The 27,406-nt window shown below is 41.4% G+C and overlaps 1 protein-coding gene across 3 annotated transcripts in view; it reads left to right on the top strand.

Annotated features, from left to right (window-relative positions):
* ARHGAP10 (Rho GTPase activating protein 10) overlaps positions 1 to 27,406 on the top strand; it is a 337,781-nt gene that overhangs the window by 128,775 nt on the left and 181,600 nt on the right. For all 3 annotated transcript variants that reach the window (XM_003927990.4, XM_074396841.1, XM_074396842.1), the window contains 6 exons: positions 3,251 to 3,352; positions 10,517 to 10,627; positions 12,372 to 12,476; positions 20,867 to 20,996; positions 24,157 to 24,263; positions 26,653 to 26,747. In XM_003927990.4, the coding sequence (XP_003928039.2) occupies positions 3,251 to 3,352; positions 10,517 to 10,627; positions 12,372 to 12,476; positions 20,867 to 20,996; positions 24,157 to 24,263; positions 26,653 to 26,747 (650 nt within the window). The remainder of the gene's footprint in view (positions 1 to 3,250; positions 3,353 to 10,516; positions 10,628 to 12,371; positions 12,477 to 20,866; positions 20,997 to 24,156; positions 24,264 to 26,652; positions 26,748 to 27,406) is intronic.

The following is a 27,406-nucleotide window of genomic DNA, read 5'->3' as shown; positions in this document are numbered from 1 at the left end:
TGCTTCTTGGCTAAATTCTTTCTCCATAAAGCCTTGATATCTCCCATTTTCTTTCATTCCCAACCTTACCCACATGTTGATTTTCATAGCCTCTGTTGCTGAGTGTGTTTGGTGTTTTGACCGCTTATTTTAACTCACCCCTTCCTCGGTCCCTTTGTGTGATTCAGATTAAATCTAATAAAGTGGTAAAAATGTTGTCTATGTTCCCGGTAAGTACTAGCCTGTAGCGATAGCAAATGTTTCTTAATATGTGACCTTGCTTTGCAGCAGTCTTGTGGGCAAATGCAGGGGCATGACTTCCTTTTTTTTTTTTTGTTTAAATCTGAGAAACAGATGCTCAGAGAATGCTGTGACCTTGGTATAAAGTCACAGAATGATGAGTGGCTAGGACTGCAGCTTGGGTCTTCTGACACCTAATTCATTGTGCACTCCGCAACATCTGCTTTATAAAATAGTCGACATTTTTAGGTAATGGGCGTCTGTTTGTTTTAGTTTATTTTCTGTTGTTAAAATAGTTGAAGAGCATTATAATGAAAAGCAGAAAAGAGTAACCATGCAATATCAATATCTTAGACTTAAAAAACAGTTGTAAATAACAAAAAAAAAAACCTAGTGCATAAAGAAAAAGTTTTCTGGTCCTCTGTGTCAACAAAAGAGGGGCTATTAAGTAAAACAAGTTAAAATAAACTGCCTGCTTTTTAGTTCCTTTCAACCTTGGAGCAGAAAAGGGAAGAAACCTCCGTTCCTGAGTCTTTTCTCCTCCATCAGTGTGGGGGAGTGGGGGATTAACTTAAGAGTTTTTGGATGACCTGACAGAGGACATACTGTCCTAGGTTTCCAGAAGAACAGTTTGTGGTCCCATGTGGTGAAAAAAGATAAATACAAGAAATAGAGAATTAACATGCTTTGTTTAATCTTTTTGCCTAACAGGAAAGAAATCATACCAGAAATATGATGGTATGCTGGAATAGTTCATTAATTTTGCTTTGGAAAATACAAGTTGGAAGATTAGGAATGAGAATGTTCTTTTTTAGGGGGTGTGAAGAGTTGGGGAGAATTTGAAATTAATAGAAACATTTTGACAGCCTGAGGACCTGGTGTGTGCTCACTGATACTCAAGAATGTTTATTAAAAGTCTACCAGGTTGCCAAGCAGCTTTAGGGGAGACAGTCCATCTTCTCTGCATTTATAAATGTGTGTAGTTGTTTTCTCAAAAAGCTTCTAAAGCAAAAAGAAAGCATGTATGCCCTACTTCTAGGCAGTACCTAAGTAATGTTTGTGATGTTAATAACAAAGGATGAGTACTAGTGTGTCAGTATTACTTCAGGCCGTGTTGACCTATTGATACATATTCTAAATAGCATACAGAACCACTGGAAAGGTTTGGGCAAGCAGATGGCATTTCTGGTCAGAGAATCTTACTGCTATACAGGCTGATCATCCCAAATCTGAAATCTGATATGCCCTAAAATGTAAAATGACACCACAAGTGGAAAATTCCACACCTGACCTCTTATGATGGTTCTGTGTACCTAAGCTCTGTTTTCATGTATAAAATCACTAAAAATATTGTATAAAATTGCCTTCAGGCTATGTATGATGGGTGTATATGAAACGGAAATGAATTTCATGTTAAGATTTAGGCCCCATTCCCATGATACCTCTCTTTGTATATGCAGATATTCCGAAATTCAGAAATACCAAAAAAAATTGTACCACTTCTGGTTCTAAGTATTTCAGAGGAAGAATACTCAACCTGTATTCATACTGAACCACTAGGGAAGATCCTTCCCAAGATGTTTTCTTTGCAACACAGAGTATATAATATTATTTTTTGAAAATCTGGATTAAAACTTACGCCATTATTTTAAAATAATTATTTATTTATTTCATGAGAGTCTCACTGTTGGGCCAGTCTGGAGTGCAATGGTATGATCTTGGCTAACTGCAACCTCTGCCTCCAGAGTTCAAGTGATTCTCCTGCCTCAGCCTCCTGAGTAGCTGGGATTGCAGGTGTGTGCCACTGTTATATTGGGGTTTAGGGTGCCCTCGGCTCCCCTGAGAGGACGTTTCTCCAGGATCTTGGTCTCCTGCCCTCTCAAGAATGAGAGAGAGGACCATGGCTCAGTGCACAGTAAATGCTGGATTAAATAAATCATAAAAATGATTTATTTAAAGAGAAACAGGAGAAAGAAAGAAACAGCTAACTCTCACACTGCGTGAGAGAATCCAGAAAGATGGAATCCAGGAGAGGAAAACAGCTTCCACACTGAGTGGAAGGGAACAGAGAGAGAGAGATGGAGCTTAGGAGGGGAAGACAGGCTTCCACGAGAGTGTGGAAGGGGATTCCAGAGGGAAAATCCAGGATAGAGAAAAACAGCTTCCACCAAGGGAGTGTTTGTGGAAGGGGACCCAAACATGGAGTCCAAAGGGGTGTGGAAGAAGGGGACTTTTAACCTGGGAGGAACACCCACCTTCTCTAAGACCCTTGGCCAATGAAAGGAGTTCCTTAGAACTTCCACTGGGGTGTTTGACTTTTAGTTTCTTCCTGCGCCTGTGAAATGTAAACATAAACCTTTAAATCTCCCAGATGGAGAGAAATAGGAGCGGGGGCATGGCTCTGCGAAGTTCTTGCCCTTAGAACTATGCTCCCTTGTGGACCTGGAAAGAGAATACATTTCCTCACCAGCACACCCTGCTAATTTTTGTATTTTTAGTAGAGATGGGATTTCACCATGATAACCGGCTGGTCTCGAACTCCTGACCTCAGGTGATCTGCCCACTTCTGCCTCGCAAAGTGCTGGGATTACAAGTGTGAGCCAGTATGCCTGGCCTGTTATTCTATTTTAAACAAATTCCATGTCTGTGCCAAAATCGAGTAAGTTTGCTTTTTTAAGCTTTATGTTATTTTTCTTATGTATTCAGTTTCATTTGGTTGCTGAGGGGTGAGTGACGTGGCATTAATTCTTAACACGGGTAAGTATGAAGAACTGAAAAATAACATCGAGTTGGAAAAAAAGTCCATTAAAGGAAAAAAAAAAGCGTCTCTCCTGTCCTAATGCTGTCTGGATGATTAAGCAGTGGGCTTGCTACAGATACACTTTTTTAAAGATAGCTTCATCACATTTAGAGTGGTACTCTTTTATTTTCAGATATTTTTCATAATTTGGGCTCCCCAGTGGATTAACTATGTGTATCCTTTTGCTTCTGTTTAATAATAGCTATCTTTTTTTTTTTTTTTGATTTGTAGGAAGAAAAGAAGAAGTTTGACAAAGAGACGGAAAAGAATTATAGTCTAATTGATAAACATTTGAATTTATCAGCAAAAAAGAAAGACTCACATTTACAAGAGGTATTTTTTATTTTTGCTTTCAAAATTTAATAAGCAATACATGTCTTAAAAATGTGCTTTTGATAACTTTTCATCTGGCATTATATAGAGATAACAAAAAGTGAACAGGTATTATCATAAATTAAAAAAAAGTCCTGTGAAGCAAGACAAAATAATAAATATATCTTACAGTGATTAATGAAGTGGATTTATAGTAGTAAAAGTTTTGTTTCTGAGGATTTTTTTTACAAGAACATAACTTTAAACCAGCAATAGTGAAGAACAGATATATTATTTGCAGGAATAGATCAATTGGCTTTCAGGAGTTCCTGAAGAAATGAATTGAACTTAATAAGCTCATATACCACTATGCTTTTATGTGAAGGCAGCATTAATCTTATTTGATGCTGAGGATTCAGGAGGTTCAGCTTCGTTGGAAAGAGAGCATCTGTTTTACTTGGATTAATAGACTCATTTATTTTGGAGGCAGCCATATGTAAGCAGAAAGAAATTTGTATTTTATTTTTCATTTTTTCTTTATTTCTAAATTCCCTGCCATTCGTGTCCCTCACTCACACACTTGGATGGAAACTCAGTTGTTTACAATTTGAAACATAACGCTTTTGTTAAAAATGATGCTGTTTGCCATCATTAGGGTTTTGTCTCATCCCACAAAATTGTATTTTTTTACCCTTGATTTTTTTTTTTTTTTTTTTTTTTTTACCACATAAGGAATCTGGGCATTATGTACTACCGTCACAAACACTTATTGAAGTATTATCAAAGTTACACAATATTAAGTCTAGTGTAAACTTGGATTATATTTACATTTAGTTACACACTGTGTGTGTGTATGGTTGGTTCGACATGATCACATGTGACTTTTCTTTTGTCTCTCTAATACCTTTGACTGACATTTGGATGGCGCTTGACAGTTCATAATAGAGAAAGGAGCTTTTATGCCACTTGTTCCTCACTGCAGTACTTTGGGCACGGCCCTGCTCTCTCCTTGTTGCCTGTTAGCCTGTGCCCTTCATCTCCTGCCCTGTCAGTCCTGAGATGACAGCAGCAGCTTTCACAGGCCCCTTTGTGCTGGCCGTTCCCTACCTCTGTTCGCTCTCACCTCTGTTTTCAGGTAGCCTAAAGAAGAATTTCATTCCCCAAGTAAATTTCCAGATGACTTCACTTTCTCATTACGCATCTCATTTTGAATGTTGCTCTGGCAAAATCTTTGGAATCACCGTGGCCCTTCCTCGTATATCCCACGTCTGGTCCGTCGGTTATGTCATCTTTAGTTCCAGAATATAATCAGAGTGTGCCCACTTCTCATGACTCCCTCTTCTCCAAACCCTCCTAATGGCTTCTCCAGACTCCACAGTGCCCACGAAATCCTGTGTGTTCTTCACCCAACCCACCTGGGGTCAGCAGAGTCCATGCTCGGGGCCACTGCATTTGTTTCCCCCCTGCCTGGTGTAATTTCCACATGGATCCATGTGCCTCATCCCTTCAAATACTCTTTCAAATGCTCTCCACTCAGAGGTCAGTTTATTACAAGTTTTTTCCTGACCTCCTTATTGAGAATGTCCCCTTGACTCTATTTTTTTCATGTTCTTATAACCGTTTGACGCACTGTGCGTTTGTTACATAGCTTCTTCCACTAGAATGTAAGCTCCTTGAAGGCAACAACATTGTCTTATTCAGTGCTCTATCTTCAGTGCCTAGAACAGTACCTGTCAGGGAGTAGGTAATTAATTGAATGAACAAGTGTGGAGATGCTTGCACAGTGAGCTAGGGCTCCAGCAGTTTATCAGTCCCAAAGATAATTAACCTCCAGAAACATGAAGAGATGCTAAAGATGAGTAACTTGTTTCATTTAAGTTATATACACTTTTTAATCTTGCTCTGTTTGCTTTTTACAAATGTACGTGCTCTCACTTCAAACAGCCTTCTAGTTTAAGTGTGAAGATGTTAAAAGGGAGGATGATTTTTTTTTTTTTTTTTTTTTTTTTTTTTGAGTCGGAGTCTCTCTCTGTCACCCAGGCTGGAGTGCAGCGGCATGATCTCAGCTTACTGTAACCTCCGCCTCCCAGGTTCAAGTGATTCTCCTGCCTCAGCCTCCCAAGTAGCTGTTACTACAGGCATATGCCACCACACCTGGCTAATTTTTTTGTATTTTTAGTAGAGACGGGATTTTACCATGTTAGCCAGGATGGTCTTGATCTCCTGACCTCATGATCCACCCGCCTCGGCCTCCCAAAGTGCTGGGATTACAGGTGTGAGCCACCACACCTGGCCTAAGGGGGATGATTTTTAAAGGGGAAAAGGCTAGGTTTGGATATTTGTCAAGTTTTGGCAGGGGTTAATGTAATGCTGATCTTCAGTGAATTGAGTTGAGATGCTCAAGAGACTAATAAAAGTTGCAGAGACTGATACTGAACAAAGGCTTAAAAATGTATGTAATTCATTCTCTCCTCTTGTTTCAAATGAAAATAACAGGAGAAAATTGTGGCATACACCATGCTGGCTATTTTGGCAGTTCTTTGAGGACTTGCTGCTCTATGTTTATTGGGCAAGATAGCTTCTACCTCCCTCCATACCCCTACATTCTACTTAATAGTTGTACTGTAACAAGTATTGGTTGTTTGAGAAAATTCCATTTCTGTTGATGTTTGAAGTCTATTTTTTCTTCCCAAGTAGCCACATGATAATATTTCAGTATGACAATAATCTACTTGAGAAGCAGATTCCCTGAATAACTTTGTATGAGACTTGTCTACTTTCTTACATATATTTATAGCAGGAATGGCTACAAATAGATGGTGATCAAATTAAAATTGTGTATTTGTTAGAAATTAGTGACTTTTACTTGGAGTAGTTAAAAGTATAGTGACTGCCTTTTAGATTTGGTCAGGCTAAAGGAACAAGAATACAAGAATGCCATGAACGTCCAGGTTGTAACTAGGGGCATTCTTTTAAGGGAGAGCTATTTTCATGGGATCGTTAGAATGTCACTTTTCCAGCCAGTAACCTCTGCGGCTTATGATGCCTTTGCCTGAGTTTGCTCAGGCCTACTGGGCTTTTTCTGCCCACTCTGCCTGGCAGGCTGCACTTGGCTTGTGCTACTGGCCTGGATCTCATGCCTGCCAAGAGTGAGCCAGGCATCGAGTGGTGAGGGGTTTGTGAGTGACTGCAGGGTCCAGCCACTGTGCATAGGCAGGCATGCCAGCTGCGGTGGGGCGGGCAGCTCCAGGCACAGGCACTGGCTCCGTGCAAGGCTGCAGCTGGACCAGGGATACTGCATGTGGCTTCCATTGTGGGTAAGGGGGAACATGGTGGTGCCTGAAAACTGGAGACACCAGGAACTGCAGAACCCCAAAGAGGGTGTCACAGCCTTGGCCTAGGGAACGCCTAGGTCTGGGCTCCCTGAGAGGCTGCAGCTCTTCTCTCCTTTTCATCACCTACAATGTGGTGAGCGGGGGAGGGGCAGGTTCACCTCTGTTGGTGTTACAGCTCTTTCAGTCTGGCCGTTCTGTGGTTCCCAAGTTCTGGTCCGGCATCCAGGAGGAATGAGGTATGCAGACAACTGGAGGGTGAGCAAGATGGAGGGGAACTTCACTGAGCAACAGAACAGTTCTCAGGAGACCTGAAGTGGATAGCTCTTTTCTGCAGGCAGGTTGTCATAGTGAGTGCCCAGTTCTTAGTGGAGAGGAGAACCATAGTGGGTAGCTCCTTTCCACAGGCAGGTGGTCCTGACTAGTGGAGGAGATCCTGAGGGCATTGCTCCTTCCAGCAGCTGATAGTCCACTTGTCTTGTCTTGTCTTTTCCTTTCTTTTCTGTCTATCTTTCTGTCTTTTTGACAGAGTCTTGCTCTGTTGCCCAGGCTGGAGTGTGGTGTTGTGATTTTGGCTCGCTGTAGCCTCTGCCTCCTGGGTTTAAGCGATTCTCCTGTCTCAGCCTCCTGAGTAGCTGGGACTACAGGCATGTGCCACCACACCTGGCTAATTTTTATATTTTTTAGTAGATACAGGTTTTCACCATGTTGGCAGGGATGGTCGCCATCTCCTGACCTTGTGGTCTGCCTACCTCAGCCTTCCAAAGTGCTGGGATTGCAGGTGGGAGCCACCCGCCTGGCCCTCCCCACATCTTTCTGAGTCTAGCTGAGTCCAGGGTTTTTATGGGCTCCAGAGGGAGGAAGTTTGTGCTGATTGGCCCATGAGCAGCAATGGGTGGGCCTGGAAAAAGCACCGTAAGTTGTGATCCCTGGCTGCAGACTCCACCCAGAACTGGCAGGCCAGTGGTTCCCAGGCTTCAGGCTGTCCCTGGCTTGCAGGTAGGGTTTCACCAGGGACCTGTCCCTTCCCACCTAGAAACCTGTCCCCTGCACTTGTCAACATGTCTTCCATGGCACCCAAGGTGTTTGTGCAAGAGGCACCTGCAGACTCCTGTGGAGCTGCTCTCAGCCCTCCAGCCTCCCTCTTGTGCTTGTTGGCACCTGAAGTCCAGAGGGGGCCGAGCTGGAGGTGGAGGGTACAGGGGTGCTGGAACCACCGTGAGTATGCACATACCAGGCTGGGTCGCAACAGTACTTTGGTTGGGCTAGAACTTTGCTCTGCACCAGATCAGGCACTGGGAGCAGGGAGAGGCTAGGCACTTCTGAGCCTGTGGGGGTTGGGGGGTGGCAGTGGGCCTTCCCAGGCCCCCAAGAGTGCATGGTTGCCCTGGTCCAGAACTGCGGCCGCGTGGCTACAGCTGCACCTGGGAGCATGGGGCTCCTGTCCCGATAACTCTGTAGAAGTTGGGGCTCCTGCCTGTTTCTGGCCCCTGTGGGCTCTGTGGAGCTCACAGCCCTGGCCACCCTTTCCCCTCTGCAGCTGGTAACACCGCAGTGGCTGCTCCAGACTGGCTGCTGCTGCCATCACTGTCAGTGATCCCAGGGATTCTGGTGATTTAATCATAAAGCACATGGCACAACAGTTCTGGATTTTCAGAACGTTATGGAAGTGGTGATTGAGGTTGACTGGCAATGCAAGGGTAATTACAGTAGCAAGAACAACCAGGAGAGAGAATTTGCTGAAAGATAAAATCAACCTGTTAAATCTGATGCTGGTATAAATTTCTTAAAGGGCCTTTCCAGTAAAAGCAAATGAAGAAACCACCCTTTTATATCTTTATTTTATTAAATACTCAACAAAATTACAGTGTTTCTGCTGGAAGATGTGCCAACTAACTGCTGGTGGCTGAACTCTCAAACTCTGATTATTGGAAGCACAAAAATATGATTTGGAGGAGCATTAGGTAGAAATTCTCATTGTAGCTTAGTAATACATGTTACTTAAAGTATTTGATGCTGAGACACTTTTTATTACATTTTGAAATGTGTTGCTTCAAAAGTATTAAATACTTTTCTAAAACAACATTTTTGGTTATAAAATATATGAATAAAATGTATGATTTTATTTAAAAGTCTATGGCTCAGTGGTATTAAGTACATTCACACTGTTTTGCAACTATCACCACCATCCATCTCCAGGGCTTTTTCATAATCTTCCCAGACTGCAGCTCTGTACCAGTTAACCGTAACTCACCATTCTCCCCCTCTGCAGCACCTGGCAGCCAAAACTGAAACTGCTTTCAGTTTCTGTGAATTTGACTACTCTAGGTATCTCAAATAAGTGGGATCACACAGTATTTGTCCTTTTGTGACTGGTTTGTTTCACTTAGCCTGATGTCCTCAAGGTTCCTCCAAGTTGTAGCGTGTGTCAGAATTTCCTTCTAAGGCGGAATAGTATTTCGTTACACGTATGGATCTGCCACATTTTACTGACCCATTCATTCATTGATCAGTGGGCATTTGGGTCGCTTCCCTCCCCTGCTGCTATGAACAGGGGCGTACACATAACTGTTCCAGTCTCTGCTTTCAGTTCTTTTGGGTGTACGCCCAGTTGTAGAATTGCCGGGTCATGTGATGATACTATTTTTAATTTGAGGAAAAAAATCATTTTAATTTTTTTTTGTTGGGAGTTGGGCCTGTTGACTGCTGGCGGCTGAATGATTGAATTCTGGTTAATAGAGGCACAACAATATGATTTTGAGACATGTTAGGTGGAAATTTTCATTTTAGCTAGCAACACATTATATTTCAATATTATTTTACGGAAAGCACTGTTTTTCACAGTGCTCGTACCATCTTGCATTCCCACTAATGATGCACAAGGGTTCCAGTTTCTTGACCCCCTCACCAACACTGCTTCTTTTCTTTTTGGATAGTAGCCATCCTAGTGGATGTGAGGTGGTATCTCGTTATGAGTTTGATTTGCATCCTAATGATGAGCGATGTTGAATGTCTTTTTCATGTGCGGATTGGCCTTTTGTGTATCGTCTCTGGAGAAATGCCCAGATAAATATTTTCAAGAGTAAAATTAGCTAAGTTAGGAAAAATATCACATGATGTCTAGTAAGAATGGTTTCTAGGACGTGAGTTCTCTCTCCACTGTTCTCTGTGGATTCATGCTCTTCTCCTAGTGCTTTTCTAGTGAGACAGGCTAAGCTGGAAGCTTTTTTTGGAATAGCCTCCTGACCAGCTGGTGCCCTCTTCCCTCCCAGGGGATCAGACGTTGTGAGGGCCCCAGATAGGCATCCAGCCCTGGCCCGTCTTTGAGAGCCAGGTTCTTGAGATGCTGCCATGGCCGGCTCTTTGTCACCTGCTGCCATCACTCCCTGAGCCCCGAGGTGCCGGGAGTTTCCTTTCTCAGGCAGGCTTTATTCTTAGAGAATTTGTTCATGGAAATGTTTGTTGATTGCGATTGCATGTGTTTCAGCCTTGGGGCATCGGTAATGGTTGGGGTGAGTCTTTCAGGAATGGAAGCCTCCTTGCTCATTAGTTCTTGGGGGTCAACTTCAACAGGGAGTCACAAACTTTTTCTGCAGAAGAATCTGATTGTAAATATTTTAGACTTTTGTGGAACATAAAGTTTCTGTTGCACCTGCTCAATTCTGCGGTTGCAGCAGGAAAGTAGCTGCAGACTGTATGTAAATGAATGGTCGTGCCTGTGTTGCAATACAACTTTGTTTACAAAATCAGGCAACACAGCGTGTTTTGGCCCAGGACCACAGTGTGATGACCTCTGATGCAGTTTCACTTTTCACCGTCTCCAGTTTGACTCACCTCTGTGATTTTAACATAGGCAGATATCCAAGTGGAGCAAAACCGGCAACACTTCTATGAACTGTCTCTCGAATATGTGTGTAAGCTGCAGGAAATCCAAGAAAGAAAGAAGTTTGAGTTTGTGGAACCTGTGAGTATTACTGCCAAGTGGTTTTCTGGTAGGTTTTTGGAATATAAGAGAAATATTTTACTTCCTAGATCTAATTTATGTTTGAGTTTTCAGAGGCTATAGTGCATAAATATGAAGGAAACATATTGAAAAGGGCAAATACAGATCCCAGGAAGTCAAGGAATTGCTTCTGAATCATTGTTTCTCAGCTGTTTATTTGCACAGCAACGTGTAATATGCCCATTGCTACGTGATCTCAAGGAAGGCAGCCAGGTGTAATTTCTGCCACTTTAGTCTGTAACTCTAGCTTTTAAAAATTTTCCTGAAAGAATTTATGTTAAAATGAGTGAACATGGATTGCTTATACCAGTTCAAACTTTGGTACTTTAAACAATTGTAATATGACTTTGAACACAACCCACAATGTTTGTGGCAATCTAAGTTGAGAAGCAGGATATGGAACATTTGAGACAATTTTGTGAGTTCCTCTAGCATTTCCTTTTAATTATGTTTGAAACACATGATTTCTGTTTGTGATTATACAGGTGTTTTCTAATAGCTTCCGTTGTTTATATATGAAGATATGTGCACATGAATATATATATCTCTTAAAAGGTAAAGGATATTTCATGTCAGCAAAAAAACACTGGAATTCATGATTCTCAAGGTTCATTTTAATATTGACTTGTTGAATGCTTTTTTTTTCTTAAGCAGCTTTATTAAAATAATGTTCACACACTATACAGTTTACCCATTGTGTGTATGGTTTATAGAAACAAGAATAACCAAGTAATGATTAAAAATCATTTGTGAAGCTGTGCTTTAGGGGAACCTAAACAATTAGAGAAAAAGTAAACTTCCTCAAAGCTTTCTTTTTATGTGAAATGACAATAATGGCCTGCCTTTATTGGGCATTTATAATGGCTCAGTGGCTGTTCAAGTCATTGTTCTAAATGTTGTATCGAACTCGTTATTCCACGCTATAACTCAATGAGAAGATTAGGACATAGAAGTAGAGAAGGCTGAGTAATTTGCCCACAGTCCCTTAACAAGTCCTGGCTGATGTTGGGAATGGAGCCTCCTGGGCATTTGGTGTCACAGCCCCAGATTCCTAACCACCCAGGTCGAGGCATTAGGAAGAAAACGAATCTCAGGATTTCCTTAACTCACTCCTCAGATCACTTCTCTTCACTTTAGATTTATTTATTTGCATGTGGAGCAGAGGCAGCAGCCCTGTAATTCAGGGACAGGTTGGGTGTTGGTAGACAACTGAAGGTTTCATTAGGGGTTTGTGGCTGCCCCTGGCAAGTCACAGAATATCCTTGTCAACAAAACAGAGGGGTTGCACTTTGCTGAATGTGGCTGGGGAGAGCCTGGAGCTTTCTAATTCTGTGATTTTACTTGCTTATAGATTTATCAACCTATAGTGATAAGATTTTAGTTACAAATGAGTATTGGGATTCTCCTGACTAAAGAGGACAAATATGACTTTACAGTTCAATTTTTCCTATAGAGCATGCCATACGAGATATCTAAAACCTGTGACATTTAAGGGAAAAAAGCGTCCTTTTCTATAAAGACCAGTTAATAGATAATATGTACTGGGGTTTACTTGAATGTTAGTGATTTCCCTTTAATTACTTTATGTCAGTGGAATAACAGTGAGATGGTGGTGGGGGGTGGGTAGGAAAACTTGGTTGTTTATATGATTCTTTTTCTTCTGAAATTTTTTTGTGCTAATATCCCTTTTCTTCCTGTGTGTTAGATGCTGTCATTTTTTCAGGGGATGTTTACCTTCTATCATCAGGGCCATGAACTTGCCAAAGACTTCAATCACTACAAAATGGAACTACAGATCAACATTCAGAATGTAAGGAAATGAAAGCTTTCTTTATAAAAATATGTTTTAAAAGTGTATTTTTCATTTTTTTTGTTACATGAAAAGCCTTAAATGAAGACAACGCTCATCTGTTGGTACTGAGAAACTGAGGGTATGCTGCCACCTGCTGGTCAACTCTTGGTGTGAGAAACTGCTCTTCAATTGGTTGAGGCTTGGGAAATTCTGCCGCCTGGCGGCTTTTCCTGCAGTTTCTGGGTCAGTTCTAAGGATAAGCTGCTTTTATGCTATCTCTAAATCAGCTATGTCTGCAACAGACAAAAGAGCACTCCACTTTATATTTAAGGCATTCAATATATAATGCACTACATTTCTTTTCCTTTAACTGGGCATCTTGATTTTTGTTCCCAGATAGGCTTATTGTTGGAATGGAATTTCTTTCCTACATTTTATGCATGTTTACTGATGCACTGGTGTTCACAGTTGATGTTGGTCTTGATTTTTTTTCCTTTGGAAAATGTATGGTTTCTGCCAGGTCTTGGATAAACAGATTTGGACAATGTTATTAAGCAGTATACTGTATGATCAGGTGGTGGATGTTTTTCCACTCAACATCAGTTGATCCTGAAAGCATTCTCATTGACAAGCTGGTCGGGGTGTGGTGAGTGTAATTTGAGGTCTCATTAGAAATGTAGTGAGGTGTCTCCGTGACAGACTCACAGCACACACTGAAAGACGCACAGGTAGATGGATGGGAAGGTGTGGCTGTTGCCTGCTCTTCATTTCTTTCACAATTAGAAGTCGAGAGTGAATACCTTTTTTGTAGATTTTCTTTCCAACTTTTTAAAAAATGTACAGTTTCCTATACTTGGGAATGTATATGATAAAAACCTCTTGTTTTTATAATATATGTGTCAACTTTGATTTGAGGATTGTTCAGACATTCAGCTGGGCTAGTGATAGAGTGCTGGAGTAGCTTCTTTCTTTTTTTTTGCTTCTGTGGTCTCATGATTTGTGAAAACAACTATAAAATATTTGGTATAACTATAATGTGACAAAACTTAAAAATGTAAAATGGGTATATATGGATTCATTGTAGTCACCCCAAAATTGTCCCTGCAAATAGTAGAATATTGAGTCTAATGATGTTGAGGTTTTTTTTTTTTTTTTTTTTTTTTTTTTTTTGTGAGACAGGGTCTCACTCTGTCACTGAGGCTGGAATGCAGTGGCATAACCACTGTTCAATGCAGCCTCAACCTCCTGGGCGCAAGTAATCTTCCTGCCTCAGCCTTCTGAGTAGCTGGGACTACAGGTGCATGCCAGCACACCCAGTTATTTATTTGTTTTTGGTAGAGATGGCATCTCACTGTGTTGCCCAGGCTGCTCTCAAACTCCAGGGCTCAAGTGATCTTCCTTCCTCAGCCTCCCAAGATCCTGGCATTACAGGGGTGAGCCACCATGCTTGGCAGAGGTTGAGATTTTTCAGAATACTTTTGTGGGCAGCAGAATATACTTATGTAAAAGAACACTAGATAGTTTACATCAGTGGTCCCCAACCTTTTTGGCACCAGGGATCGGTTTCAAGGAAGACAGTTTTTCCGTGGACACAGTGGGGGTTGATGGGGGGCAGGGGGTGGTTCTGGGTTGAAACTGTTTCACCTCAGGTCATCAGTCATTAGATTCTGATAAGGAGGATACAATCTAGATCCTTTGCATGCGCAGTTCACAATAGGGTCCGTGCTCCTATGAGAATCTAATGCCACGGCTGATCTGACAGAAGGTGGTGCTCAGGCGGTGATGCTCACCAGTCGCTCACGGCCTGCTGTGTGACCCAGTTCCTAACAGGCCATGGACCAGTACTGGTCGGCAGCCTGGGGGTTGGGGACACCTGCTTGAGATTATAATTCATTTTTCACCCTCCACTTACTGGCTATGTGAGTTGTAGAAATTCACCTTTTCTGTCTGGACCTCATCTGTCCATTCCAGTGCTGGCCAGAATGAGAACCTTCAGGCAGCATTGTTTATACAATTTCTAGAACCAATGTGAAGTGAAGAAAATAGTTCCCCTTATTTAGAGATAATGAAGAGTTTCAGGACAGAGGCGTTTGATCATTAAACCAAGCAGAAGCTCTTCTGAGCACAGGGCCCTGTGGACTGCATAGGCCAATGCCCTTGAAGCCGGCTCTCTGCCTCAGGCTCTGGGGTGAGCTGTGGGGAAACGTCAGTCTCCTGGTATGTTCAGTGAAACCCCTTGCACAGCTTGTGTATTTGAGGAAGTATGTATATAACGCATCTGTGGGGAAGGGAGGGTCTGTTTACCTTACGTAAACCAAAAAATTTTCAGAGGCATGAACTATTTAGATGGGAATGAGCAATATTCAGTCTCGAAATCTTATGAACAAAACTTGAAGATAAGCTATCAGTTGAAATGTCTCACAAAATAACCTGGTTATAATTCTTTTTCTTCTTTTGAGATGGAGTCTTGCTCTGTAGCCCAGGCTGGAGCGCACTGGCATGATCTCAGCTCACTGCAACCTCCTCCTCCCAGGTCCTGGTTTAAGAAATCATCCTCTCTCTGCCTCCCAAGTAGCTGGGATTACAGGCATGAGCCACCATGCCCAGCTAATTTTTGTATTTTTTTAGTAGAGACGGGGTTTCACCTTGTTGGCCAGTCTGGTCTTGAATTCCTGACCTGATGATCTGCCCGCCTCAGCCTTCCAAAGTGCTGGGATTACAGGCATGAGCCACCTTGCCTGCCTTGAATTCTTAATATGTTAAGAACTTACACAGTTGACAACAGTACCTATTTTCCATAGAGAAATAGGGAAATGATAGTTTATTGAAAAAAAAAAAAGCCTTTTCTGTATTCTCTGGCACTTAAGGATGTGGTCATCAGTAAATGGTCCCATATTCTCAGCCTTTTCTCTAAATATTCCTCTCTTGATTTTATTGGGTTGTTTCTTAATAAATACTCTTGTAACTTGCTCTGACAGTTTCTCTCTGCCTCACCTTCAGCATTGAGAACACCTGATTCAGCTGTCATCTTTGCTCTTCAGAATTTTATTTTCAGCTAATTTTTTCTCTTCGGAAACACCAGCACCTTTGGAACACAGGTTCCTCATTTCGTATCACCTGCTATACCTCAGTGACACTGTCATTGATTCATTTCTTGGCCTTTCATCTCCCTCCTTGATGTCAGTGTTTTATTAGAATAAAGGGAAAATGCTGGCTGTATAAAACAGCGTATTGTTGAAAAAACCCCCAGTTGTGTTATTTTTTGCGTTACATAGAGGAGTTTAAGGAAACATACTCACATGCTAACTGCCTCTGCATTAAAACGTCGTAACTATTTCAGTCATCTTTTTTGTATTTCAGTTAAATAGCAAAACTTTTATAATCAGAAAAAGGTAAAAGTTATTTAAAAGTGAAAACCTATTTTTCCCCATCTGATACCTATTGTCTTGTAAAAGTGGCTAGAGTTCTTTTTTTTTTTTTCCTTTAGAAATTGAGTCTTCATTTTCTATAATCCAGAATAATAAGTGGAAATCAAGAAAGTGCAAGGTGGCTTTTAGGAAATAGGTTTTCCAGAAGAATGAAAATTGCCTCAAATTTAAAGAATATTTTAAGAAACTAATTTTGAACTTTTTGACTCCTAAAGAATGTGGGGAAGAAGAGACTAGAATAGAATTCTTCCTGGAAGGAAATACAGGGTGCAAAATTTTAGGATTCATGAAGAGTCCCTAGAAGATGAGAAGAATGGCTAGGATGTATTTAAGAATATGGACACAGGCCGGGTGCAGTGGCTCAAGCCTGTAATCCCAGCACTTTGGGAGGCCGAGGCAGGTGGATCACAAGGTCAACAGATCAAGACCATCCTGGTCAACATGGTGAAACCCCATCTCTACTAAAAATACAAAAAATTAGCTGGGCATGGTGGCGCGTGCCTGTAATCCCAGCTACTCAGGAGGCTGAGGCAGGAGAATTGCCTGAACCCAGGAGGCGGAGGTTGCGGTGAGCCGAGATCGCGCCATCGCACTCCAGCCTGGGTAACAAGAGCGAAACTCCATCTCAAAAAAAATAAATAAATAAAAAATAAAAAAGAATATGGACACAATATTTTTGTTGCAGTGTTCTAAGGAAAGTAGAATGCCACAGCTACAGACTGTATGTGTGTTTTTAAAAGAGATTAGAAATGATCACATCGGAATATAACAGCAGTTATTCTGAGAGGTGGATTTAGGCTTTAGTCTTGTTTATCCCTTTTCTTTTCGCCCCCTAAATAGGACTATTTGGGTCTATCTCCGTGTTTTATACTGATACGGGTTAGTTTTTCTTTTTGAGACAGTCTTGCCCTTGGTGTGCAGGCTGGAGCGCAGTGGTGCTATCTTGGCCCAATGCAACGTCCACCTCCCGGGTTCAAGTGATTCTCCTGCCTCAGCCTCCTGAGTAGCTGGGACTACAGGCGCGTGCCACCACACCTGGCTAACTTTTTGTAATTTTTAGTAGAGATGGGGTTTCACCATGTTAGCCAGGATGGTCTCGATCTCCTCACCTTGTGATCCACCTGCCTCAGCCTCTAAAAGTTCTGGTATTACAGGCATGAGCCACTGTGCCTGGAGGATTAGTTTTTATAATCAGAAAAAAAGTTTTTCCGTGGTGTTTTCTTTTTCAATCAGATTTAAAATACTAAAATACTAAGGCTTAATTTAAAGCTAATTATTTGGAAATGTTTATTTACTAACGCATCTGCAGAAAACAAGGCAGAAACAATCTTTTATTGGCTACATTGGATAGCATTACACAGTGTCCTACCTCATAGGTTATTGGGAGGATTAAAGAACCATGTAAATGCTCAAATGTTAATCTATTGTAACATTTGGAGTCCAACGTTACAGTAATTAGATGATATTTTCATTTGTGCTTGGAACTTGTAATTGGAAATTGCAAGGTTCTAGCCATTCTACTGATTTGTGTACAAATTTTTCAATTTGTAATTTACCTAAAAATGGTACATTTTAAAAACAGTGGTTGGGCATGGTGGCTCACACCTATAATCCCAGCACTTTGGGACTCAGATGGGAGGATCCCTTGAGCCCAGGAGTTCAAGACCAGCCTGGGCAACATAGTGAGACCCTGTCTTCCCCCAAAATAGTAGAGAACAATTGCTAGAGGTGGTGGCACATGTGAGTAGTCCCTGTACTCCAGAGGCTGAGGTGGGAGGATCATATTTGAGCTGGGAGGTCGAGGCTGCAGTGAGCCATGATTGTGCTACTGTACTCCAGCCTGAGCAACAGAGTGAGACTCTGTCTCAAAAAAAATAAACAACAAAAAAAGTGAAGGTTTCTATTCCTAGTGCAGACATAAACCTCTGAGGAAGTTGAGTGGTGAGGGAGCAGGGGACCTCATAGAGGCCTCTACAGCAGGGCTGATGAAGTGGGGATGAGGCGGGTGGCTGCTGGGGCATTTGGGAGGTTGCTTATGAAGAGCAGAGATGTTAAGTGAGCACATGAGCAGACATGTTGAGAATGAGAACCAGGCTTCTTACTCTCTGGGAAGAAATTCACAAACTTGGAAGGAGAGAGACTGGAAAGAAACCTGAAGTACTGGGGTAGAATTAGATTTCTTGGTGGAAGTCATGGGTTTTTAAATATATATAGTCACAGAAGTGAAGTAGTGATTGTGTGTCTGTGTTAGCACGTGTGTGTGTTTACAGTCGACCCTTGAACAACACTGGGGTCAGCACCCCTGGGTTGTTGGTGTCTGCATATAACTTTTGACTTCCCCAAAACTTGACTATTAATCACCACTGTTGATCAGAAGCCTTACCCATAATAGAAATAGTTGATTACCACATGTTTTATGTGTTCTGTGTATGATATACTGTGTTCTTACAATGAAGTAAGCTAGAGAAAAGAAAATGTTATTCCAAAAATCATAAGAGAAAATATACGGATTATTCATGAAGTGGAAGTGGATCATCATAAAGGCCTTCATGTGTGTCTTCATAATGAGTAGGCTGAGGAAGAAGAGGAGGGGTTGGTCTTATTGTTTCGGGAATGTAGATGGGGAAGAAAATCCATGTATAAGTAGATCCACAAAGTTCAAGCCTGTGTTGTTTAAGGGTCAAGTGTATGTACGTGTATTTCCTAAGTCTGTCTGCTGAGAAGACTTAGAAGCACTGACACCTTCTTAACTGTGAGCACACTGTGCCTGGATGTTGGTTTCCAAATACAAAATCATCTCTGTTAAAAAGAATGAGGGCTTATTTTCAGGACTGGAGCAGGGAGAGTGTAAGATGAGCCTAGGATTCCTTATTGGGACCGAAAGTAAGGAACTGCTTGAAGAATTAAGGGATCGTGTCAAAAGACAGAAGCTAGCTTGAAGGGACTCCTACTGTTCAAATCTAGGGCAACCTGAGCGTGAATATAAATAATCAGATTATTGGCTTAAACAGAAGTATGTGTGCCTGCTCACACATGTGATGGCATCCATACATGGATGGCATGCACGTATATGCATATGTGTGTATACGTTATACACACACGGGGAGAAGTGAGGGTTGGAAGGAGTCTCAGCAAAAGGGCAAAGGAAAGGAGAGTAAAATCAGGGTGAAATTAGTGCAGAGATGGGGTAAGGGCCGGGCATGGTGGCTCACACTCCTAATCCCAGCAGTGTGGGAGGCTGAAGCTGGTGGATTGCTTGAGTCCAGGAATTTGAGAGCAGCCTGGGCAACATAGTGAGACCCCATCTCCACAAAAAAAATTTAGCCTGGCATGGTAGTGTGTGCTTGTAGTTTCAGTTCCTCTAGAGGTTGAGGTGAGAGGATAGCTTGAGTTCAGGAGGTTGAGGCTGCAGTGGGCTGTGATTGTGCCACTGTACTCCCGCCTGGGAGACAGAGTGAGACTCTGTCTTTTTTTTTTTCTCTGAGATCAAGTCTCGCTCTTGTTGCCTAGGCTGGAGTGCAGCTGCGCCATGATCTCGGCTCACTGTAAGCTCTGCCTCCTGGGTTCAAGAGATTCTCCTGCCTCAGCTTCCTGAGTAGCTGGGATTACAGGCATGTGCCACCACACCTGGCTAATTTTGTACTTTTAGTAGAGATGGGATTTTTCCATGTTGGTCAGGCTGCTCTTGAACTCCTGACTTCAGATGATCGGCCCACCTTGGCCTCCCAAAGTGCTGGGATTACAGGTGTGAGTCAGCACGCCTGGCCGAGACCCTGTCTTTAAGAAAAAAAAATAAATAGGGATAAGAAAATCTGGAAAAATGGGAGGAGAGAGGAAACTAGCCATCAACAACAGAGTTCTACTTTCTTTGCAGGCTTATACTTTGTTAAAGGACATAAGCTGATTTTTCTGGTAGCTCTTATTTTGTGTTTAAAAAAAAAAAACAAAAAACAACCTCTGCAGACAGGTTTTCCCTTTTACAGTCTACATGTATCACATTTACCAGACTCTCCATCCCTCTACAAAAAACAAAAACAAAAACAAAAAACAAAGAAACAAAAAACACCATTCTCCCATTTTCCTACTTGCAGGACCCTTGGTAACTCCTTTTATTGTAGGGAGGAAAGAGGAGAAATTTCAATAATAATTTTCTATCTCAGTTCCTCCACAGTTCTGCATCAGCAGTTTTTTGGTATTAATACAATTATTTTTGAGCCTGGATGAAAGACGTGTCCAGGAACACGGTAGTGCCGACTCATCACAATTGCCGTGGTAACTCTGTCACTTCACCTTGCACAGACGTTTTCACTGTAGCCTTTTGACAGATATTGGCACACCAAGTCTCCTGGGTTTCAGAAATGTGATTTGTCTCCTCAGATATCAAAGACATTATTTGTGTAGGTGAGATTTTCCCCGCTTCCGTCTTCAGGGAAGAAATGCCATTTTCAAGTGCAATTACCATGAGCTGGAAAAACTGACACTTGTATTTATTAGTTTGCAAAGAAGAGTTAAACTTTTTCAGATTCTGGGTATTTATAGATTGCTAATGTAACAGTAACAAATCAGATGGATTGAATCAGATTGGTTATGGCAAGGGAAATACTTCTCAGGGAGAGATATTAAAACCTATTTATTTTGCAAACCTACAATTTAATAATAGTGTGAGACCTGAAGGCAGGAATTTGTTACGTTATGTGATAAAGTTATTCATGCTGTTAGAAAGCCTCCGAAGTAACTAACCTCTAGTAACCTTGGCTTGAACTCCTCTAGTAGCTATTTTATCCCTTTTTTTTTTTTTTTGATTTGAACATGAATCTCAATAAGGAGACACACTGAAAGAATGGGGAGATTTTGAGAAATTTATTAAAAAGTTACTTAGCGTTAAAAAATGTAATTACAGTTATCCAGAGACTTTAAAATGTGCAAGAGAAAAGTCATATGAGAACTTACCATTTATGTGTGTTTTTTAATCCGTTTCAGACACGGAATCGATTTGAAGGCACAAGGTCAGAAGTGGAAGAGCTTATGAACAAAATCAGGCAGAATCCCAAGGACCACAAACGAGCAAGCCAGTTTACAGCGGAAGGCTACCTGTATGTCCAGGAAAAAAGTAAGAGACCCGTCAGCAGTGGCTGCCTGAAAATCCAAATTACTGAAAACTCCGCTATTCTTGCCACTGCTCTGACATTTTGGGCAATTATCTCTACCCCTTTCTCTGCCTGCTTCTAGCCTAGTAGGTATATTTTGCATGTTAGGAGAAACACATTCCAGCTGTGGAGAAGAGGGTACAGTGAGGTTAGGAGTGGCTGTGAGCACACTGCTCTCTAGACATCCCACTAGCTTCTGTTCCACACTGTGTACACCTCAGGAATGTGCTTGAAAGGGAGTCAGAATTCGGTGGAAGGCTGAAATGAGCCAGAGTTACGAGGGTATTGTCTTTTTTCTCCTTCCCCCTCACCTCTACCCTCATCACCAATGCACACAGGCACACACGTTCACACACACGTACACATCGTCATCCTCCCAAAACCCTGCCTCCCCTTCATCTTAAAATCAAGAGGGACATATTGGCCGGGCGCCATGGCTCACACCTGTAATCCTAGCACTTTGGGAGGCCGAGGTGAGTGGATCATGAGGTCAAGAGATCGAGATCATCCTGGCCAACATGGTGAAACCCCTGTCTCTATTAAAAATACCAAACTTAGCCAGGCGTCATGGTACATGCCTGTAGTCCCAACTATTCTGGAGGCCGAGGCAGGATAATGGCTTGAACCTGGGAGGTGGAGGTTGCAGTAAGTCGAGATTTTGCCACTGAACTTCAGCCTAGCAACAGAGCAAGACTCCGTCTCAAAAAAAAAAAAGGTGGGGAACATATTAATATTTCTCTTCGTCCTTCATTTTTGTTCCCAGCAATCTGAGATCGTTGATTCTTACTAAAATCACCAGGAAGATTGCAGATGGTGATAAAAGAGACATTCCTACGTGGCATCCTAACTTGCAGGGTTTTTAGTATTTGTGGCTGTCTTAGCAGATATGCAGTGTGTAGATTATTCTCATTTTGAAAATTAAAAGACCTGTATTTCTTTCAGACATGTAACATTTGGTCTTATTTTAACAGCTAAGCTCTTAAAGTTTACTACTTCAGCTGTAGAACCCAATTGCTAGTTAGCAGAAAGGATGGGAATGCGAAGACAGACTGTTATTAAAATAGTCTCTCTTTACTGTTTCCCTCCCTCTCCACCCTAAACCATAATTAGGGTGTTTTACAGTTTTCACTTCATTTAAGTGTGGCTGATTTACAGGACTTTGAATCCAATCAATTTAGTAGTAGAGATGATTCAGAGAATGGTTACAGGGTATCTATGCTTTGAATGGAAGTTAACGTTAGATGCAGGTAGCAGGAATTCCATTTGCCCCTATTTAATCTGGAATCTCACAGCCTTCACCTCTTGTGAGCAGTTGTACGATATGGCAGAAGTCTGAATTTTTCTCATACATTATCTTCTTAATCCCAGTTTTTAAAATTGAATTTGAAAGAACTAAATTAAAATTCAAGGTAGTCTTGAGAATGTTAGCAGTCTTTGTATTATATGCCCAAGTGAAAACCACAGGAAACTGTAATTTTTAGATTCATCACTATTACCTTTGAGAGAAATTGGACTCTAACAACATAAACAGTAGTGGTAAAATTCTTTCCTCATTTACTGTATGCCCAGCACTGTGCTAAACTTGTATACAGTTTGTCTCATGTATCCATGAAATAGCCCTGTGAAGTGTAAGGTACTATTATTCCCCACTTATGAATGAAAATGGAGGCACTGAGAGGTAACTAGTGTTTCCTAAATCGTGCAACCACTAAAGGCTGCAATTGTCATTCTGAAACTGCCATCTTTGTTGGTGATAGCTCTGGTAAATTGGTTGGTGCTTGGACAGGCGTGAAAGAGCATCATTAGTGTGTGTGCCCAGAGCTGGTTGAGTGGGCTCTGCTGGTTGTCAGAAGGGGACGGTGGTTTAAGTAGTGTAAAGACCTTGATATTTGGGGCCAGAGATTCTGATTGGAGGTTTGGCTTTGTCATTTTCCAGGCATTTGGGCTAAGCTTAAAATGTTTTAGATTAAAAAAACAGTATCATCTTCTCTGGGCAGTTTTTTTCTTAGCGTTAAATGAAATATCTGTGCAATATTTTTGTGAACCAAAGAACACAATTGCAAATGCTAGTTATTTAAAACACACAGCAGTGCTTCCCAAATTCAGGTCTTTGGACCAGTGATGGTCTGAGATAAAATTGATTGCAGTCTTGCCACCCTTTCATCTGTTACCCACCTCCCAAATAATGTAATCAGCTTTTCTCAAAGTTAGCTAAAGCAATTCCTTTTACGTGAGTTACTTTTTTCCCTCTTGAGTTTGTCTTTTTCGATTTTTAGGTGTAGAAGGTTTATTTGTTTGTACATGAAATTATGGTAATAACATGTTAATTGCTTCTTAAAAAGTGTCTTTACTTAGTAAAGTGAAAACCTGTCAACTTCTGCTGGGCCTAACCTTTGATTTGTTAGGGACTTTTACTGGCATGTGAAATTCCAGATGCTGGAGGTCCCTCTGACATATAGCACTGTCCTGTGAGCTCTGATGCTGGTACTGCTGACTTAGCAAGAGGAGAAGAGGAGTTGAGAGAATGTGCTGGGTCGTACGTGGACAATGACTCCTATTGAGTCTTACATTTCTTATTCTTCATACTTCATTTTTAATGTTTAGTTTTCAGTCATCAGTAAGAGCAGCTGCTTACCAGGGTGCTGTTTGTGGACTTAAAACACTAGGCGGATTTTTAGATCAGATGCTTCTTAGCACTGTGATTCTACAGTTTTATCATTTTGAGAGGCCAGAATTAAATCCAAAACCATCTCATATATGGGATGGAGCTTTTGAAACCCTTGGGAGCTCTTACTACCTAGAAACAAAACCAAAATAGAGCTTAGAATTAAGAGATTTTCAGGTAGGAGATAACTGTTGATTTTTCTAGCAAACTGTTTAAACAGCATGTCTTTAAATCATGTCTGTGCTGCTAAAACTGTCTTAGAATTTTGTTTCAAAGTATGTCTTACTCTCTTTAGTTTTTCCCTTTTCTTATTAGAACCAGCACTATTGCTGATTTGTTTCGTTAATTCAACTGTATTTGTCGCTACTTTTGGACTTTTCTTCTTTACTAATGCATTTATAGCTCTGCATGTCTGCTTGTTTATGAGGGAAAATATAAAGGGCTGTTTTTTGTTGAAGGGCCTGCTCCGTTTGGTTCCAGTTGGGTCAAACATTATTGCATGTATCGAAAAGCAGCGAAGAAGTTCAACATGATCCCATTTGAGCACAGATCTGGAGGGAAACTTGTAAGTATTGGATTCAACGTAGAATAGATTTTAGTCTGTCAGAGGTAGTGTTTGAGTGTGTCATTTTAATAGTTTATATTTTAATGGTTTTTATTCACTGATAAATACATTTTAGTATTAATGTCTTTATTTTGGGATGAGTGTGGTGGCTCACACCTATAATCTCGGCACTTTGGGAGGCCGAGGCGGGTGGATCACATGAGGTCAGGAGTTCAAGACCCGCCTGACCAATATGGTGAAACCTCATCTCTACTAAAAATACAAAAATTAGCTGTGGGTGGTGGCGGGTGCCTGTAGTCTCAGCTGTTGAGGAGGCTGAGACAGGAGAATTGCTTGAACTGGGGAGGCAGAGGTTGTACTGAGCTGAGACTGTGCCACTGCACTGCAGCCTGGGTGACAAGGCGAGACTTGGTCTCAAAAAGAAAAAAAAAAATCTTTGTTTTGTTTTTAAGTGAAATGGGCCAGAAAACACAACAACATATATGTTTTCTGAATTGCATGCATGGGTTTTTAACTGGTACATATATATTATATATCTATATGTGTATATTTTTAAAGTATACTTTAAGTTCTGGGGTACATGTGCAGAATGTGCAGGTTTGTTACATAAGTATACACGTGCCATGGTAGTTTCCTGCACCCATCAACCTATCATCTACATTAAGTATTTCTCCTAATGCTATCCTTCCCCTAGCCCCCGACCCCCAGACAGGCCCTGGTGTGTGATGTTCCCCTCCCTGTGTCCATGTGTTCTCATTGTTCAGCTCCCACTTATGAGTGAGAACATGTGGTTTTAACCACTAGATACTTTTTAGGTAAACCATAGAATCCTTTTATGTCACTGTTTGGAAGATAAAGGTAGCACTGACAGCAGGCTTTCATGACTCATTGGTTCCTCAGTATTGATATAATGGAACTGACTTGCACAAATGTATTCATAGCTTGAAAACACAGTAGAGTGTATATCTTAATGCCTGTAATCCCAGCACTTTGGGAAGCTGAGGTCAGGAGTTTGAAACCAGCCTGGCCAGCATGGTGAAATTCTGTCTCTACTAAAAATACAAAAATTAGCTGAACGTGGTGGTACTCGCCTGTAGTCCCAGGTACTTGGGAGATTGAGACAGGAGAATTGCTTGAGCCTGGGAGGTGGAGATTGCAGTGAGCTGAGATTGTGCCACTCCAGCCTGGGCGACAGAGTGAGACTTCGTCTAAAAAAAAAAAAAAAAAAAAAAAAAATTCAGTAAGTGTGTAGCATTGCAAATTAAGTAAAGATAGATTCACATAGAGAGAAACTGCATAGATTAAATGGTTCTAGCTTTAGATTATCAAAATATCTGATCTAGGGCTACTGATGTACTTTTAGGTTGACCTATATGAAATTGCAATTTTAATAGGCCAAACATGGTCACATACTGTCTGTGACATGTGGTATAACATAGTATGAAATAAATTTTTACTCTTAAAAAAAGAGTACAATAAGAGACTAATAGTATTCCGGTATCAAAAAACTATACTCTTAATCTGCCTTTAAAAATTAACATTTGGCTGGGCACAGTGGCTCACGCCGGTAATCCCAGCACTTTATGGGGCCAAGGCAGACAGATCACTTGAGGTCAGGAGTTCGACACTGTCCTGGCCAACATGACAAAACCATGTCGCTACTAAAAACCAAAAATTAGCCAGGCCTGGTGATGCAGGCCTCTAATCCCAGCTACTTGGGTGGCTGAGTCACAGAGTCACTTGAACCCAGTAGGAGGAGGTTGCAGTGAGCCGAGATTGCACCACTGCACTCTAGCCTGGGCAACAAAGCAAGACTCTGTTAAAAAAAAAAAATTAACATTGGAATGGTCTGGTTTAATATTACCATAATCAGTAAGATCTAGAAAATCTTAAGAATCAAGAGAATACCTGGGTGTGGTGGCTCATACCTGTAATCCCAGCACTTTGGGAAGCCAAGGTGGGCAGATCACCTGAGGTCAAGAGTTTAACACCAGCCTGGCCAACATGGCAAAACCCTGGCTCTACTAAAAATACAAAAATTAGCCAAGTGTGGTGGAACATGCTTGTAATCCCAGCTATATTTGGGAGGGTGAGGCAGGAGAATTGCTTGGACCTGGTTGGTGGAGGTTGCAGTGAGCTGAGATTGTACCACTCCAGCCTGGGTGACAGAGCGAGATTCCCTCTCAAAAAAAAGAATCAGGAGAAGGACAAAAATAGTGATGTTTTAGATTCTAAATAGCATTTAAATAAGCCAGTTTGACAGAGGAAAGGAAAAAGAGAAGGGACTTAAGATCTTAAACCTTGCTCCCCTGTTCTCCAGTATAGAATGTCTGAGTGTATACATGCTTATTCTGTAGTTTTTGAGAATGTTCAAAATGATTATTTGCAGGGGGATATAGAGGTGTTCTCTTTGAAAGAATGTACCAAGAGGCATACTGACTCCATTGACAGACGGTTTTGTTTTGACATAGAAGCTGCTGATCGGTAAGTTAATGGAATTATTGGACATGGTGAAAGAGTTGTTTTAAAAAATGATTTTAAAAAATAGAAGTTAGTTGCAACTGTGATTTCCACGACCTGGAAGAATGTTATCTTGTTATTCTTCCAGGCTGTGTGTTCATTATAAGCTGTTTAGTCTTGGTCACCAGGTTTAGCTATTGGGTGATAGTTTCATTTTGATTTAGCTAGGAATCATTCTAACCAGGGCTGTCACTTAAAAAATAACCTTGGAGCCTGGATACAGTGGCTCATGCCACTGTGATGGTTTTAATCCCAGCACTTTGGTAGGCCGAGGTGGGCAGATCACTGAGGTCAGGAGTTTGAGATCATCCTGGCCAACCTGGTGAAACCCTGTCTCTACTAAAAATATAAAAATTAGCCAGGTGCGGTGGCATACACCTGTAGTGCCAGCTACATGGGAGGCTGAGGCAGGAGAATCACTTGAACCCAGGAGGTGGAGGTTGCAATGAGCCAAGATGGTGCCTATGTGCTGCAGCCTGGGTGACAGAGTAAGACTGCTTAAAAAAGAAAAAAAAAAAAAAAAAAAGATTTGCACTGGAACTTTTTTCATTGTTGACCCAAGCCTAATTTGTAGCATGAAGAGAACAATGGTAAGAGGAACTGGGGACAAAGCTATAAAGGGG

This window comes from Saimiri boliviensis, chromosome 3, assembly GCF_048565385.1.
Source record: "Saimiri boliviensis isolate mSaiBol1 chromosome 3, mSaiBol1.pri, whole genome shotgun sequence".
In the NCBI taxonomy this organism is placed as follows: Eukaryota; Metazoa; Chordata; class Mammalia; order Primates; family Cebidae; genus Saimiri; species Saimiri boliviensis.
This window is presented reverse-complemented; position numbering and strand designations above follow the sequence as displayed.